This window comes from Brassica rapa, chromosome A07, assembly GCF_000309985.2.
Source record: "Brassica rapa cultivar Chiifu-401-42 chromosome A07, CAAS_Brap_v3.01, whole genome shotgun sequence".
Taxonomy (NCBI): Eukaryota; Viridiplantae; Streptophyta; class Magnoliopsida; order Brassicales; family Brassicaceae; genus Brassica; species Brassica rapa.
In genome coordinates, this window is record NC_024801.2 from 16,651,741 (window position 1) to 16,667,786 (window position 16,046).

Sequence of the window (16,046 nt, forward strand, 5' to 3'; positions counted from 1 at the left end):
TTTATTGCTTTCTTACTAAAGTTTTAATATAATTTTGATTTAATTAAATATAAAATTAAGTTAAAAAAACAATTTTGTTTATTTTAAATTATATCTAAGAATAGATATTTATATATTTAAAATTATAATTTTAGATAAATTTTCTTATCTATTTTTAGATAAAATATATTAAATAAACTTGTATAAAATTAATAAAAAAATTGATATAAATTTCTATAATTATTAAAAAGTAACACTAAACAGTATTTCTAAAATTTGTATATAAAAGAAACTAATAATATTAAGATTAAAAATTTATAATTTTAAAAAAATTGTTAAAAATGAAAATATTTTTTAGTAAGAAACTGTATGATTATAAGAAATAAAAATAAATAATATTTCGAAATTTATAAAGTATTATTATATTTCTATTATTATATTATTTAATTTTATGTTTGAATATAATTACTTTAATGAATATAATTTACTACCATATTCTAAAAAGTGTACCAAAAATATAATTAAGCATTACATGTAATTTTTCTTGTCACATTTAACCATAAGTAATGTCATCATTTATATCATGCCATATCACATTTATTTAGTGAAAATGACTGTACAAAAGAGATGTGTCAAAATCACTTTGCAAATAATGTCTAAGGGATTTGAAAAGTATTACAATATCTGAAGAAGCCACGTGTCGTCATCGAAATAATTTAAAGAAATAGGTTGGTCCATCTAAATATATACTATTTTTTCATAAACTAACCATAAACTCAATTATCAATGTTCTTCATACTTTTCTTAGATAAAAATTACTAAATTACCTAATGTGATTAAAGTATATATGACAATTAATGATTTATAATAATAAATTCTCATTTAAGAATGCTTTGATCAAAAATACAACTAATTATAAAATCATATAAGTAGAAAGTCTCATTTAATAAGTATTCATATTAAAATATATATATATATGATTTTTAGGTACATAAATATTTTAATTTCAGAATGCTTTGATCAAGTACCGAGAACTTCATATTTCAATTTTGAACATTTTATAGGATTTTTAAAAATGATAATAAATTACTAAACTATTAAATTTCACACATTGAAAATTTTGTTATTAGTGTATTAGAGTTTTTTTTTAAAGATACAAATAATCATAAAACAGGTGAGTAAAAATCTTCATTTATAGATCAGCCATATTAAAAATACACTATATCAATGCTAATATCATTTAAATTTAATTATATACCGTATAAAATAGGTTAAATTATTGTTTGAATTTATAAAATATTGTAAATAAAAAAATTGATTGTTTTGATTTATGTACTCACACCAATTTTATTATATAGGTAATAGTTACTAACTTCTTAAATTTTTTAATATATATTAATTATTTTATTATTTCTTTTTGACTTTATTATTTTAAAACACACAAAAAGCACATTGTCATCAGACATGAATTTCTCATTACCAAATGTAAACTTAAAGACAATAAACAACAATGTCAACATACATAGAACTAAACACACACAAAGAACTACATAGAACAATGTCGACGTACATAGAACCAAACAACAATGTCGACATCAACGCCTAGCTTGCTACATCTTTCTTGCAAATGTCACAATACAAACACACACAAGGCACACTGTCATCAAAGCTTTCTAATTCCTGATTTCTATCTTGCTCTTTGCTATTTGTATGTGAGGAGGTTGAAGATGCTATTCCTTCAAATCTTCAATAAAAGTCTTTAACTCATCAACTTCGGTTATAGTAGTATTTTCCCTCTCAATGATTTTGAGTTTGGGAATAGCATCTTCAACCTCCTCACATACAACATCCTCAATCCACTTAAATAAATGCTCTTAATTCATGATCAAATTAGATATCTTTCTGTCTTTTTTTTTTTTTGAAACACAGATATCTTTTTGTCTAAATAACTAAACAACATCTAAGAAGCTTACATCTTTTTTACTTTTTTGCTTATACAACAGTAGAAAAGTCTTCATGGATTAGCTTGTGTCTTCGATAGTAAAAGTACCACACGTAATCTACACTCACACTTCGTTGGGAACCCATGATCTCCTACTCCAGATTGTATCTCTGAAGATGAACTTATCATGAAATCGAGACAAAACTTTGAAGAAATTTTTTAGTTTTCGATTTTTAGAGAATTAGGGATTTAGTTTTCGAGAAGAAAGAATTTTACGGGTTTTCTAATTTACAAAATGACAGAATGTTAGTTTAACAAAGATTATAAACGAAGATTAACCCGTATATTCAATCTGCTACCTCAGTAACAACGTTTTAAAATTGGTTTAGTCAAATTAACTCGAGGCTTTAAGTGGTTGGTTAGTCAAGATAAATTGGTGATTTAAATGGTCCAAGGAAAAATTCATGTTTTTCAACCAAAATTTGAAAGCTCAAAATTTAAAAGAATAAATTTCTCAATTGTTAGGAGATAAAATTAGTAAAAGTTAGAAGTAAAAAAAAAAAAGAAAAAAAGTGCTGACCAGAGTGAAAAGAAAATAAAAAGCCAAAATGAGAGGAAAAAAGAGAAAGAAATCCCCTTTTTATTTGTTTTTTTCAAAAGAAACTTGTGGCTGAGAACCCTAAAGACTATTGACGTGGCACACTGGGCGAATCAAAAGGTTGTACAAACTCGCGAGATCACAGCTTAACTGTAATCTTTTCTCTCCCATACACAAAAAGAAAATAACTAAACAAATCGACCAGAAACAAAAAAAAAAATCAGACAACCACCGAAACAGAAGACAGGACAGTCTTTTCTTTCTCTCGCTGTCTTCTCAAAAGTTTCCGCTTTTTCTATATTCTCGCTGGAGGACAAGAAGAAAATTGATGTCTGATCCGGCGATGAAGCTATTTGGGAAGACGATTCCTTTACCTGAGCTTGTCTGTGTTGATTCTTCTTCTAGCTATACCGAACATCAACACCAGAATCCAGTTCGGTTATCAGATTCTTGTACCGGAGATGATGAAGAGATGGGTGACTCCGGTTTAGCAGGAGATGATGTTTGGTTTCACGGTGGAGACAGCGAGAGTGAAAAGGTAATGTCTTTTTGGATTCTTGGATGCATTTTCAAGAATACCCATGACAGATTTGTCGATGTTAGATTAAGTGAATCAAGATCTCAAACAGTTTCATTCGGTTTTGATTCCATGGAGATGGTTCCTAGTCTTTCCTCAGATGGGAGAGTCTAGCTTTTGTTTTTTCTATCTTCGGTTTGATGTTTGTTTGATTTTTATACAGAACAACGATCTTTGCTTGTTCCTTTATGAGTAACATTGTTACATATTAGGATACTGATGCGACTATTGCGATGTATTATATGTTGCTCCAGGAAGAGAAAGCTAATCAGTGTGGGGAAGAATCTAGTAACGTTACTATGGCATCATCTACAAAGACGGATGAAGAGTCGTCGTCACAGAACAACGAGACTTGCTCGCGAGAGGGGAAACTAAAGAAACCCGACAAGATTCTGCCTTGCCCTCGATGCAACAGCATGGAGACCAAGTTATGTTACTACAACAACTACAACGTTAACCAGCCTCGCCATTTCTGCAAGAAATGTCAGAGATATTGGACAGCTGGTGGAACTATGAGGAACGTTCCTGTTGGTGCAGGGAGACGCAAGAACAAGAGCTTGGCTTCTCATTATAACCGTTATGTAGGCATAACATCTGCGGAAGATATGCACAAGGCAGCGGCAAGAACCGATCCTAATCTCATGACTATTGGATCTGATTCAGTCCTTTGTGAATCCATGGCTTCAGGTTTGAATCTTGCTGAAAAGTCAATGTTGAACACACAAACCGGACTGCAAGAAGAACCCAATGAAGGTTTGAAGATTACCGTTCCTTTAAAAAACAAGGAGACTGTAGCAATCAGCCCAAGAACGTGGACGGTATTACCGTTTTACCCTCCACCAGCTTACTGGAGCTGCCCGGGGGTTTCACCAGGGACATGGAACAGCTTCACTTGGATGCCACAACCCATTTCACCATCTGGTGGGTCTAGTCCATATTCCCCAACACTTGGTAAACATTCACGAGACGAGAGCATTGCTGAACCAGGAACAAAAAGAATATCCGGGAGATGCCTGTGGGTTCCCAAGACGCTGAGGATCGATGATCCAGAGGAAGCTGCTAAAAGTTCGATATGGGAAACACTGGGAATCAAGAAGGACGAAAAGGCAGACACTTTCAGGGCTTTTAGGTCATCACACAAAGTAAAAAGTTGTCTTTCTGATGGAAAACTTCCGGGAAGACGACTGGAACTGCTAGCTAATCCTGCTGCTCTTTCAAGGTCAGCGAATTTCCATGAAAGCTCATAGAATGAAGATGAAACTAAGCAGATGATTTGATTGTTTTGGGTTCAGTCTTGTGTCCCAAGAAAAGCAGGTGAGTCCTTTTGTAAATATAGCTATTTATATATAATGGTTGACATAGTGAGGGAGAAGTAGTTTTTGGATTGAAGAGTGAAAGTTTGTTTGTTCGATATAATGGAAAACCCCAAAACTGTAGTTAAATAAAATATTGTTTATGGTCTCGAAATATTTGCCACATTTCCATTAAGACATACAAAATGTAGTTTATGCCGATCATATGACTCTGTCTGGTCACAAACATTTTAAAATGAGCATTGATTTCTAAATAACAGTCTCCTCTCCAAAGTATTTTGATATCTACTTTATGAATCAATGGTGTAAGAAGAACTCAAAATCACCAAAACGTGAGAGTCAATATTCACTGATCTATATGGTCAGTCAGAGTCTGAACTAGACCTGGGCATTTCGGATATCAGTTCGGATATTTCGGGGTTTCGGGTAGTTCGGATAGGTGGTTAGAGGATCCATTTACTACTTGACCTATTTTCGGTTCGGTTCGGTTCGGATAGTAAATGTGGAAGAGAGAGAGAGAGTAACATTTATACTTTATAAATTGTAGTAAGTATTATTTAAAATAAGTAAAAATTTAAATAAATTAATAACAGGTATTAATAATTTAATAAGAAAAATATATAGAGAAAATTTGAACAGATTAGTTAAGATTATTGCAATATACATTTATATCTATGTATAATAACAAAAAAAACGCATATAAACATATAATATTACGTATGTAACTTTTAACGACCAAAATAATTATACAATTTAAATTATAAGAGAATTTTATTTAAATAATTTAAATGGAAATAATAAAGTTTGTAGAAAGTTTGACTAACAAATAAATAGGTTATTGAAAATATTTATTAATTAATCAAAATTAAATATTGGACAATTGCTATGTTTCATAAGCTGATAAGTTTCTTTACAAAACCTAAAAAAAAAACAAACGTAGACAACTAAATAATAAAATACTAACTCAATTTAGTTCAAACTCTAATCGATGCAATTTTCTTTGATGTTGATTTAACATCTTATTTGTTTATTTTGTAAAGAAGACAGCTCAAAAGTCAGCTGTCTTCTTTACAAAATAAAAAGAAAAAGACAACTCAAAAGTATATCTGTTTCTGAAAGCGGTTAGGACATAGTTGCGTGATATGAAAACCATACATACGACGTAAAAGAAAAATCAAACATGGAAATTTGTAAATTTCTGAAACTAGTATTAAAAAAAACTGAAATGTATCCCACGGTAGGAAGTAGGAACACGATGAAGCGAGACGTAACATATCTATTGACAATCGTAACTTTATATATATGTATAAAATACAGTTTTCCAAAAAGAAATACTAAATATAGTTTAACTTCATAGAAAAATACAAAAAATAGTATACTACCATGAATGGTGCACAAGAAACTTCCTCTCAACTTACTTTGTATTCTTCTTTCTTATATTAAGTTTCTATGTAAGTTTCATCTTTTCCTATCCGTCCTAATCTCTTCTTGCAACTGCAACTTCCTCAGTTTTGCATCTCCACCTAAAACTCTGTCCACATTGACTATATATATAACCTTATAACACAATTCATATCTCCCACATCTCTTCCAAAACATTTACTTCATTCATTTGCTAAGCTTTTTTAGTTTTAGAATCTAACAAAAGTTATGACTGCAAACCACTTGTACTGTCTTATAACCATGGAAAAGAGTTCCTTGTCCCAATGCAAACATTCTTCTTCTTTCCCTTTGTTTGGTCTGGTGGATTTTTTCCTCATCGGCTTTTTCAGATGGGTTTCTTTCGCTCAGATCTTTTTCTCCAGGTTCTGTCATCTTCCTCAACACGAGCATTGTGTTTCGGAGAAGAAGAGCAAAGATCTTGAAATCCAGAGTTTGATCAAACATGGTAATGGTCTTTGTATAGAAGATGCAGAGATGGTGATGCAAAGCTTAGGACTTTTCACCGACCAAGAAAGCGAGGGACTTCAGAAACGTTACAGTTCAGAGGAACTATCGAATCTGTTTGAAGAGAAAGAACCAAGTTTGGAGGAAGTGAAGCAGGCTTTTGATGTCTTTGATGAAAACAGAGATGGATTTCTTGATCCCATAGATCTGCAGAGAGTTTTGTCAATCCTTGGTTTGAAGCAAGGATCTAACCTTGAGAACTGCAGAAGAATGATCAGATCATTCCACGGAAACAAAAATGGAAGAATCGATTTCCAGGGATTTGTGAAATTCATGGAGAACAACTTCTGCTGAAATCATAGTTTCTGGAGTAACAATCTATGAACTTCTGTTTCTGTTAATGTTGTTGTCTCATTACCTTTTTGTAAAATATTATTATAACTTTAATATCAAAAGCTCCTATAGAGCGAAAAACCAGTGAGATGATGAATAATTCTCACATACCTAGATACAATTAAAACCAAAAGCTTCCAATAGTGTAAACTGTGAGACACTATTTACACCTAAAAATGATAACTAGAGAACATTAAGAAAATGCTTACGATGATCAAAGCTTGTGAGGCGGCAAATGATCGGTTTAAATCATCACCAGTAATCACAACAAGAACAGTGACCGTCTTGAAAATGATGGAACCGGTTGGAATCCCTGACAACTATTAACCGGTCAGAGAGCCTTGAGATAAGCTTGATTGCAGAGTGACAATCATCACATATCCTCACGTTTTTAGTCACGTACAACGGTGACTTGTCAGGCGTTTTCATCAGACCGTAAGCCACAGCTAGCTTCTCGCTATGATAAGAGAGGTTGTTCTCTCTCTGCTCTTCGTCTACATCATGGTAAGCTCCAGCAATATCAGGCGCATACCCTAACGGCCTGATCTTTGCCAAAACTTCCTTCACCTTTTCGTAAATCAGCACAATCTCGGCGTGTTGATTATCCTCTGAAAGAAACACATGGGTTTTGTTTCGTATACCTATCCAGCTTACTCCAGGCTCCTTCTTAACACGCCTCTCCTTCATCAAAGAACGCACTCTAGCCACACCGTCCCATTCCTTGGACTTGGCATGGATATTGGACAACAATATATAGATCCCTGAATCGTTCGGATGCATCTCAATGGCGTATTCCGCCACCTTCTTTCCTAAACTGTAGTTCCTGCGAACGTAGCAAGCATTTAGCAACGCTCTCCATGCAACAACATCCCATCCTATAGGAGCTGTTCTCATGAAATACTCAGCGTCTTCGAACAAGCCAGCCTTGCTCAAGAGTCCAACAACGCATGTATAATGCTGTAGATCAGGCTCAACACCAAACTGCTTCATCAAATGGTTAAAGTAGTAATGACCTTGCTCCACGAAACCCATATGGCTACAAGCTTGCAACACGCCGATGAAAGTTATGCGGTTAGGGAACTCTCCCGCAGACATCATTTCCTCAAAGGCTTCAAGCGCTTCCATCCCCAGTCCATGATGTGAGAAGCCACATATCATTGTGTTCCAAGTAACTATGTCTCTAAAAGCCATGCCTGAGAACGCTTTCCACGCATCCTCGATGCTGCCGCTTTTGGCGTACATGTTAACTAACGCATTGCCAACCATTACATGGTTCCTAAAACCAGATTTCACGACAAGACCGTGTAGAAGATCTCCTTGTCTTAGAAGAGAGAGCTCAGCGGTCGAGTTTAACAAAACAGCAAAGGTGAACTCGTTAGGTGGAACCTCTTTGGTTTCCATCTTTGCAAACAGATTCAGAGCCTCCTCATAAGACTTGTTCTGGAAGTAAGCATCCATGATCGATGTGTTCAAGACGATGTTTAGAGTTTTCGTACCATTGTAAACTCTCTGAGCATATAAAGGGTTACCACATTTACCATACATGTTAATGAGTGCACCACTAACATCATCATGACAGTCGAAACCAAGCCTTACCATTCGGCTATGAACCTGCCGAGCCAACTCCAAATCTCTGAGACTGGAGCAAAGCTTTAAAGAAGACATGCACGTGAAGTCGTCCCACACCAAATCTTCCTCAGCCATCCTTCTCAAAACATCAAGCCCTTCTTCTAAAGCACCATGCTCCAAATACCCACTAAGAGCCGAGTTAAAAGCAAGAAGATCACAACACGGAAGATCATCCAAAATCTTGATAGCCTCTCTCGTTCCAGAACATGACGCGTACATGTAGAGAAGCGTGTTCCGTACATACTCATGTGACATCAAACCATGTTTAAGAAAACATCCATGACACTGCTTACCTTCTTCGATTCTCCCAGAGTTCGAACAAGATTTAAAAACTATGGTGGCTACAAACTCATTAGGCTGCGATTCGCCAGAAAAAATCATACTTTTGAAAAGCTTCAAAACTTCGAAATCAAACCCAGAATCTTGATAACCTTTCATCAACGAACACCAAGAAACCACACTTCTCTCAGGCATTGAATCGAACAGCTTGTGTGCACGAACTGTTTTCCCGCATTTCATGTAGAGATTGATCAGAGATGTGATTTGCCATGCGTGCTCAGCTCGAGATGATTGGTTCCTTATGATCAAATGAGCGTGAATCGATTCACCAGTCCTCAGATAACTTGATTTGGCACAGACTTTTAAGTGAGCACAAAGGTGATCAACCCGTGGAAGAGCTTCTATTGGTTTGGGTAATAAAGACGTAAGCTTGTTCAGCTTTACCACTCTTCGTTCGAGTATAGGCAAGACGGACATGGCACCAAAGTTGCTCCTTATCCCAAAATCACCAAAACCCTCAAAAGGTTTAACGGAGAAGAAGAAACTCAGTCTCTTAAAGAGGTGTTCGGTAAAATTTCGGGTTTAATTTCGGTTTCAGTTTTTTGGGATTAAATATTCAATTTGGTTAGACCGGAAATCTGAATTCCGGTATGGTTTCGGTTTAACTTTGATTGAATATCATCGCAGCTGCTTCAAAAGGGTGAGTGACTGAGTGTGAATAGAATCAAGGGTTTAGGATTTGTGAATTTCGTTAAGCTTAGAAGAACACAGATCTGCAGCAGTTTTTCCTCTGCTAATTGGTATATATATATATATATATATCTTCAACGATGGAACCAATATTTTTAAGCTTGCAAGCTTATCCAACAACATTCATCCTCTTAAGCTTCAAGCTTGACCTCTATATCCACGTCCACTTCTGCCATGTCCTTTTTGCCTTGTGATGTAGTGAAACATTGCTGGTGAGTGTTTGCGTATAGAAGTTCCCCTTGTGTTTCTGCATTGATATCTTCATTCTTGATTCTCTCATCGTATGCCTTCAGCCTTCCAATAATATCTTCAAAACCTGTTGTCTTAGGACTTGTTCAAGTGAAGGTATTATGTGAATGAATTTGTTTCTAGGAACACTATTGAGAAACTTTCGAACAAGCTTGGATATATCTCATGTCCAAGCAAAGCCGATTTTGAGACTAGCTCTGATAACTTTCCCGCAAAGCTATATTGTTTATGAATCCTTTATCTTAATTATTTTGAATTTAGACATTAGGGTTTGTAATCTTGCTTCCTTGACACGATCAGCTGATAGGTTTCTTGATTTAATTTCGTACCATATCCCCTTAGGTCTGTCTTGTTCAACAACTTGCATAATAAGACCCTCTGGAATGGCTTGAAACAATAATCATATTGCAATATTGTTTATATCGAAATCATCCGTACCTGGCTCAATCATATCCAACACCTTGTATATCTTCAGCAAGATCTTCATCCTCATAGACCACACCATGTAGTTTTTCGTGCTGCATTGGATCATCGGTGGTGAGAACTCCTTTGAACGTGTTGCAAGTTCGTCTCCCATGGCTCGTGATTAATGAACGTCGATCATACATCCAGTTGACCCATCAATCATATTTATCTGTGTCAAAAATTTTTTTTTGTAAAATTGAAAAACATAAGCGTATATGGAGCACCGAACTTGAGTATAAGGGTGTCAAACCTTTAAAAATACCATGTGGACTGATGATTCTATAGAACTTACAATTAAAAAAATATTTTTATCGTTTCACCTGTGTCAACTCACACCCTAACAGAGCGGAAATAAAACAGAGGTAACTTTAAATTTTCAGAATACCTGTTATCTAAGTCTTTTTTGATCTGTTAAATTCTTATAGAATGCTCTAAATTTTATAAATATCAAATCAAAAGTGTCTTTGACAAGTCAAGAATTTCACTATATATAACACAATGAAAAGCCCTAAGTCGCTAGGGATTATAAGCTAATCTTTTATCTTGAAGTCTTACTCCTAATTAATCCTAAAAAAAACATATTAATGTTTATTTAAAACAATAAAGGAAAATAGAAAGCCAAAGCTTAATGAGATAATGATGTATGCTACGTCAGGATCCCTCCCCTACGAAAAAGCATCCACGAATCCTGAAAGTAAGTCATCGATTCGGTTCATGCTTGAAGAGATGCTTGACGTTGAAGAGTCTGTGGTGTGTATGTGTGATGGCAACGGTAATCTGTACGCATTTGGATTGATCTTCTCGAGTACTTCGACGGGTCCAATCTTACGCAGCTTTAACTTATTGTACTGTTCTGTTTGAAACCTCTCCTTACTATGCATGGCCCAAAGGTAATCTCCCACCTGAAAATGTATTTCGGGCCGAAGTTTATCTGCTTACTCTTTGTACTTAAACGAAGAAGCCTCTAGATTACCACGAGCCAAAGCATGGATGTGCTCGAGCTCAGTAACGAGGTCTACTGCTCGCCCATGAAACTCACCCGACTGAGGTCTATGAGGAACAAACCCATACACGACCTTGAAAGGACTGAAGCCTAGACTCCAATTATGAGTGTGATTATAAGCAAACTCTGCTTGACACAAGATAGAATCCCACGACCTGAGGTTATTGCCAACCAAACATTGTGGAACTCATGTTCAGACTGATCTTCAAAAGCTTCCACAAAGATTTTCAAAAGTGGCTTATGAAGCGAGAGTCCCTGTTGGATACAATCGATATGGGAATACGGTGTAACCTATAAACTTCGCGAAAGAAAAGTTGTGAAACTTAAACAGCATATATTGTCTTTTTGCAAAAAATAAAGCGAGTCATTTTGAAAAAAAAACGATCAACGCAAATATGGAATGGTTACCACGTTGGGCTCGCGGTAGACTAACAAAATCCATACTGATATCGCTCGAAAACTGCGTAGGGATCGGAAATTTTTACATTCTAAGACACATTATGACTTATGAATTACACATATAGACACATTCTGCTGGTCAGACACTTTATGGATGTGTATTGTCCTTCATGCCCTCAAACTAGACCAACTATCTCATCTAATTAATTAAAGAGAAAAGACTATTTCTTATTATTGAAAAGTCACGAGTCACATATTCTCTCTCCATTCCCGATTTCAAAACTCAGATCTACTTTCCCTTTCCCAAATTCCCAACCCTAATTTCGAATCTCTTCCATTCATCCTTCATCGTTCGTTGAATCACACCATGAACCCATATTTTTTTATGCTTGTTTTGTTTCCATGATTCTCTCTCCAACTTTCTACCCATCTTCCTCCGCTTCCCGATAATTCTCAGAAAACCCTTTTAATATCTTCAAACAAACCATGACGAAATTGAAGCCAAATAAGAAAGAGAATAAATCCAAGACTTCTGAGGAACCAACCCCTCGCAAATCGCAGCAGGAGGTTTTGTCCATGTCCACGTTTTATATACATGTCCACATTTTGGTTTGATCAATTGTGTCCATGTCCACGTTTTATATACATCCATGTCCACATTTTTACTCTGTCAATAAACACTTAATCGATTAATTTGTTTTTTTTTCTGGGTCATTCTAAAATTCAACAACCTAGGTAGATAAAGGTTGTTCAGATGCAAAGTACGCTTGCTGTTTAAAGGGTCAAAGTTTGAGTCCTCGTCGGAGAATTTTAGGTTTAGAACTAAAAGATTAAAATTTTGGTCTGAACATTTTTTCATCTTTTCTGGGTTTTTGTTTGGAGGTTAGAGCGGTGGAACGACTTTTTCTGTTCTGAAGAGAACATGGGCGGTGGTTACTGGTGGCTGGAGTTGTCTTGGTGTCTAGACGGACATGGCTCCTTTCATCCAAACCCGAGTGAACTTAGAAGGCTCTGCTCTTTCGAACACGAAGACGTGAACTCCCTCTGCTCTTTATCTTCAAATGCTTTGAAAGCACTCTCTAGGAATAAGGATATTGAAAAGTGAACTCCCCAAAACCATTTAAATGCTTCGAAAGGTACAATTTTTGGATAATCTTCAAGTTCTAGCGACTCCACTGTGTTTGTAGTTGTATTTTCTATTGTATCCACAAATCAAACATGTATTTTTCCGTCCACGAGTAAATGTACTTGTCCATGGAACCTTGTCCACAATACTTTTTTTTGGATCGAACTCCTTGTACACAAAAAAAACTTCATACATATAAATTGTAGGTTTAGAAAAAGCTAAAAAATATATGGATTAATAAAACTCTTTAAATGTTTGATATGAACTCGTCCACAAAAAAAAAATATGATACATTATTTTCAAATTTTAGATGAAAATGAGTATGTTCTTTCAAAAACCCGTCCACAAAATTTTACCTTTCTCCTCCTAGCTGTAGCTCGTTCCAGTTTAAAAAAGCAGCGAAACCATGAATTTATTATTAAAATCTACTTATTTTACACACAAAAGCTCATCACCCTTAGATCTATTGACATCCAACGGCTCCCCAGGAATCTAATTTATATTATGTTTGGTCCCCACAAACCAGTCAGAATTAAAAATTAATAAAACTCTAAGGATGGTTCGGTTCAGCCAGCGAGGGGCAGTATAGTCCATAATGTGATGTGTCATGAGAGAAAGTGTCCCTCCAGCAAGTTGTATCTGAATGTGTTAAAAAAGATAAAAAAAGTGTCCCAAACCGTTATCAACTCTAGGGATCGGCAGGCAACGGTGGAAAAAGGCCCGCGTTGGAAGCATAGTTATACTAATTTATATCTAGACAATGATATTACTTTAGACAATGATATAACTTGGTAAAACTATAATTCTAGTTATGCAAAGTTATACTATTATCAAAGTAAAATTTGGTATAACTAAATTTATACTAAGTTATAGCTGATATAATTTAGTATACTAAGCTTTATCTCGATGACTAAAGTCTAAATTTTGAAAATTTTAGTTGGAAGAAAAGGAGGAGGAAAACCATAAGGATAATATTAGAATATTATTATTTTATTAAGAATATGAGAGTGTATTGATTTAAAAAGAATAAATGTGGTTAACTTTTTCTTATTAAGAGCATTTGAGATTGCTATCCACATTTCAGTCAATGTGTTTTTTTTTTGTATGAGAGGTTGTTATTAGATAGCTATTGCCATTAGAATAACAGTTAAATTAAATTATGTGTATCATAGTTGCCGACAAAAGAAAAAGAAAAAATCAAAAAAAACTATTAATAACTAAGGTTGTCGTAAGAGAATCCGTACCACGTGTTTCACCGGCTTCGTGTTCCTTTTTAAGATTTTCTTTCTGCCTGTTATAAAGTCTGATCTCTGATAGAGAGAGAACCAACAGAAGCAAATAAGAAAAGAAAACAGAGGAAAAATGAGTAGCTCCGGTACGCAGCTTCACAATGTTTTTGTCTACGGTAGCTTTCAGGAGCCTGACGTCACTTATGTCATGCTTGAACGTACTCCTGAAAGTATCTCTGCCACACTCCCTGGCTTGTACTTTTCTCTCTCTCTCAGTTTCTCTCTTAATACTCTCGATGATTACACTCTTGTATAGATGTGGTATTTTGGATTTTTGTCAGTACGAGGAAGAGGCTTAAAGGATGTTTGTATCCATGTATTGTGCCGTCTGAGGAAGGAGAAGTCCATGGAAAGGTTTGAATTTTTGATCATTTTGTGACATCCAGCTGCTCTTTTTTCGTGGGTTTTACTTTTTGTGTGTTGTTTAGATTATTAGGGTTTAGATTTTGAGAATTTTTGGTGCAGGTAATAATGGGGTTAACGGATGAAGAACTTAGGAACTTAGATGCAGTTGAGGGTAATGAATTTGAGAGAGTGACAGTTGGTGTTGTACGAGAGGTGAGTCTTAAGAATCTCATCTTAACAAAAACAACGTTTAGATGAGATTGATTCTATCCTTTTTTGCATGTACAGGACAACTCGGAGAAGATGCCTGCCAAAACATATATATGGATCAATAAGAATGATCCTGATCTTGATGGAGAATGGGATTTCGAGGTTTAATTCATTTTCGTTAACTCAGCATAGGTAAGGTAATGTGGTTTGATCGGGGTGTGTTTTGGATTTTGGTTTTGATAGGAATGGAAAAGACTACACAAGAAGAAATTCATAGAGACTTTCAAAGAAATCATGGAATGGATGAAGGATCCTCAGGGAAAGGGACGGGATACATTCAGCCATGCCCTCCGCGAAGATCAAGTGAATCAATCGTCTTGAATATATTGTGTATGTTGAGTATGTCCTATACATCACCTTTGTTTCCAAATTCCGAATAAAACAAAAGGTACTGTGAAGATCAGTGAAAAAATAGTAATGATGACATGGGGTAGTGTAAGATTGATCATGGGGGTGTGGTATTATTCTGTTACACGTCTTTTAGAGATTTTGGCATATATATGTATGTGTTGTGTATGGTCTCGTTGATGCTAATGCTTATGGCTTCTATAATTACATTTGATAAGTATACGGATTAAGGAACCAAAGAAAGTAGTAGATCACTGAACTAATCAGATAAAATAGTCCACAAAAGTTTCGTAGCATTGTCCACAACTGATAGATTTTAGGAGTCACGTGCATTGATTCCATGGCAATATAATCTTGACAATCATAATTCCTTGATAGTGACTATCATAAATCCTACCAACTTATATTAGTATATATTAAGTTTGATAAGCTTTCAGTTAACCCGTATTATTTACTATTATTTAAGATCGATGTCAAACTTATCTCTAACTCTTGGGATAATATTTGGAAAATGATAGATGAACAAATATTGGATTAGTAGCTTGTTACTGGTCAAGAGAGCAGACGTATTGGATAATAATGTAATTCTATAGTCAAAGTCTCGAATAGTTAGATCTCTTGTTATAGGGTTTGGGTCATTCCTTTATAGGTTCTCTTTAGTCGAAAATAAGGTTAAACTTTTCCATATCATCAAATATAAAAAAATTCTTTTTATTAAAAGTTTTCTATTTTACCTAGAGACAGGAATGAATCCGGCTCTAAAGCCAGAATTCGTTTAGACAGAAATCAAAAATCGGCATTAAGCGCGGAACAAGGAGTAGTGACTCCCTAAATTAGTTATTCCCAAACTCTTTATCTTTTTTCATGGGTGGCATCGAGAGATAATGCACTTTGGTTGACCACAGTCGTACTTTCTCAGCATGTCAATAAATAGTAGGAGCAAAACGTCGCTTCTTTAGGTTTTTCAGGATTATTTTGGCCTAGACTATGTAGGAACCCGATAGTAGATATCTACCCAAGAGTAGTCATGAGTAGTCAAAGGATATATGTTTTTCCTTAGGTGATTTAAGCTCCAAGCCAACATAAGATCGCGTGGTCGCATTTCAATGATTAACGAGATCCATTTTTTGGCACAGGCCTTGGTGGCTTGTGGTCTGAGAGGCATGTATCCTTCTAGGCATATAACCTAATAATATTCTGGAACG

General features: G+C 35.2%; 4 protein-coding genes across 4 annotated transcripts; 3 read left to right on the top strand and 1 right to left on the bottom strand.

Annotated features, from left to right (window-relative positions):
- The first annotated feature begins 330 nt into the window (after nt 1-330).
- Nucleotides 331-5,327, top strand: LOC103850147 (cyclic dof factor 2). Its single transcript, XM_009126863.3, has 2 exons — nt 331-3,057; nt 3,351-5,327. Exons 1-2 carry the CDS (start codon nt 2,848-2,850, stop codon nt 4,341-4,343), a joined length of 1,203 nt encoding a protein of 400 aa, XP_009125111.1. The 5' UTR covers nt 331-2,847; the 3' UTR covers nt 4,344-5,327.
- Nucleotides 5,328-5,817: 490 nt separating this feature from the next.
- LOC103850149 (probable calcium-binding protein CML46) lies at nt 5,818-6,764 on the top strand. The gene has a single exon (XM_009126865.3). It carries the CDS (start codon nt 6,060-6,062, stop codon nt 6,648-6,650), a length of 591 nt encoding a protein of 196 aa, XP_009125113.1. The 5' UTR covers nt 5,818-6,059; the 3' UTR covers nt 6,651-6,764.
- LOC103850148 (pentatricopeptide repeat-containing protein At5g39680) lies at nt 6,716-13,124 on the bottom strand. Its single transcript, XM_009126864.2, has one exon. The coding sequence runs from the start codon at nt 9,072-9,074 to the stop codon at nt 6,942-6,944; it is 2,133 nt and encodes a 710-aa protein (XP_009125112.1). The 5' UTR covers nt 9,075-13,124; the 3' UTR covers nt 6,716-6,941.
- A 576-nt stretch (nt 13,125-13,700) lies between these two features.
- Nucleotides 13,701-15,048, top strand: LOC103850151 (AIG2-like protein A). The gene is made up of 5 exons (XM_009126866.3): nt 13,701-14,073; nt 14,160-14,232; nt 14,344-14,436; nt 14,512-14,595; nt 14,677-15,048. Exons 1-5 carry the CDS (start codon nt 13,952-13,954, stop codon nt 14,812-14,814), a joined length of 510 nt encoding a protein of 169 aa, XP_009125114.1. The 5' UTR covers nt 13,701-13,951; the 3' UTR covers nt 14,815-15,048.
- Nucleotides 15,049-16,046: the final 998 nt, after the last annotated feature.

Coding starts and splice junctions, on each gene's coding strand:
- LOC103850149 (XM_009126865.3), top strand. CDS start 6,060: ATGACTGCAAACCACTTGTACTGTCTTATAACCATGGAAAAGAGTTCC.
- LOC103850148 (XM_009126864.2), bottom strand. CDS start 9,074: ATGTCCGTCTTGCCTATACTCGAACGAAGAGTGGTAAAGCTGAACAAG.
- LOC103850147 (XM_009126863.3), top strand. CDS start 2,848: ATGTCTGATCCGGCGATGAAGCTATTTGGGAAGACGATTCCTTTACCT. Junction 3,058..3,350: donor GAGACAGCGAGAGTGAAAAG/GTAATGTCTTTT, acceptor ATGTTGCTCCAG/GAAGAGAAAGCTAATCAGTG.
- LOC103850151 (XM_009126866.3), top strand. CDS start 13,952: ATGAGTAGCTCCGGTACGCAGCTTCACAATGTTTTTGTCTACGGTAGC. Junction 14,074..14,159: donor TCTGCCACACTCCCTGGCTT/GTACTTTTCTCT, acceptor GATTTTTGTCAG/TACGAGGAAGAGGCTTAAAG. Junction 14,437..14,511: donor CAGTTGGTGTTGTACGAGAG/GTGAGTCTTAAG, acceptor TTGCATGTACAG/GACAACTCGGAGAAGATGCC.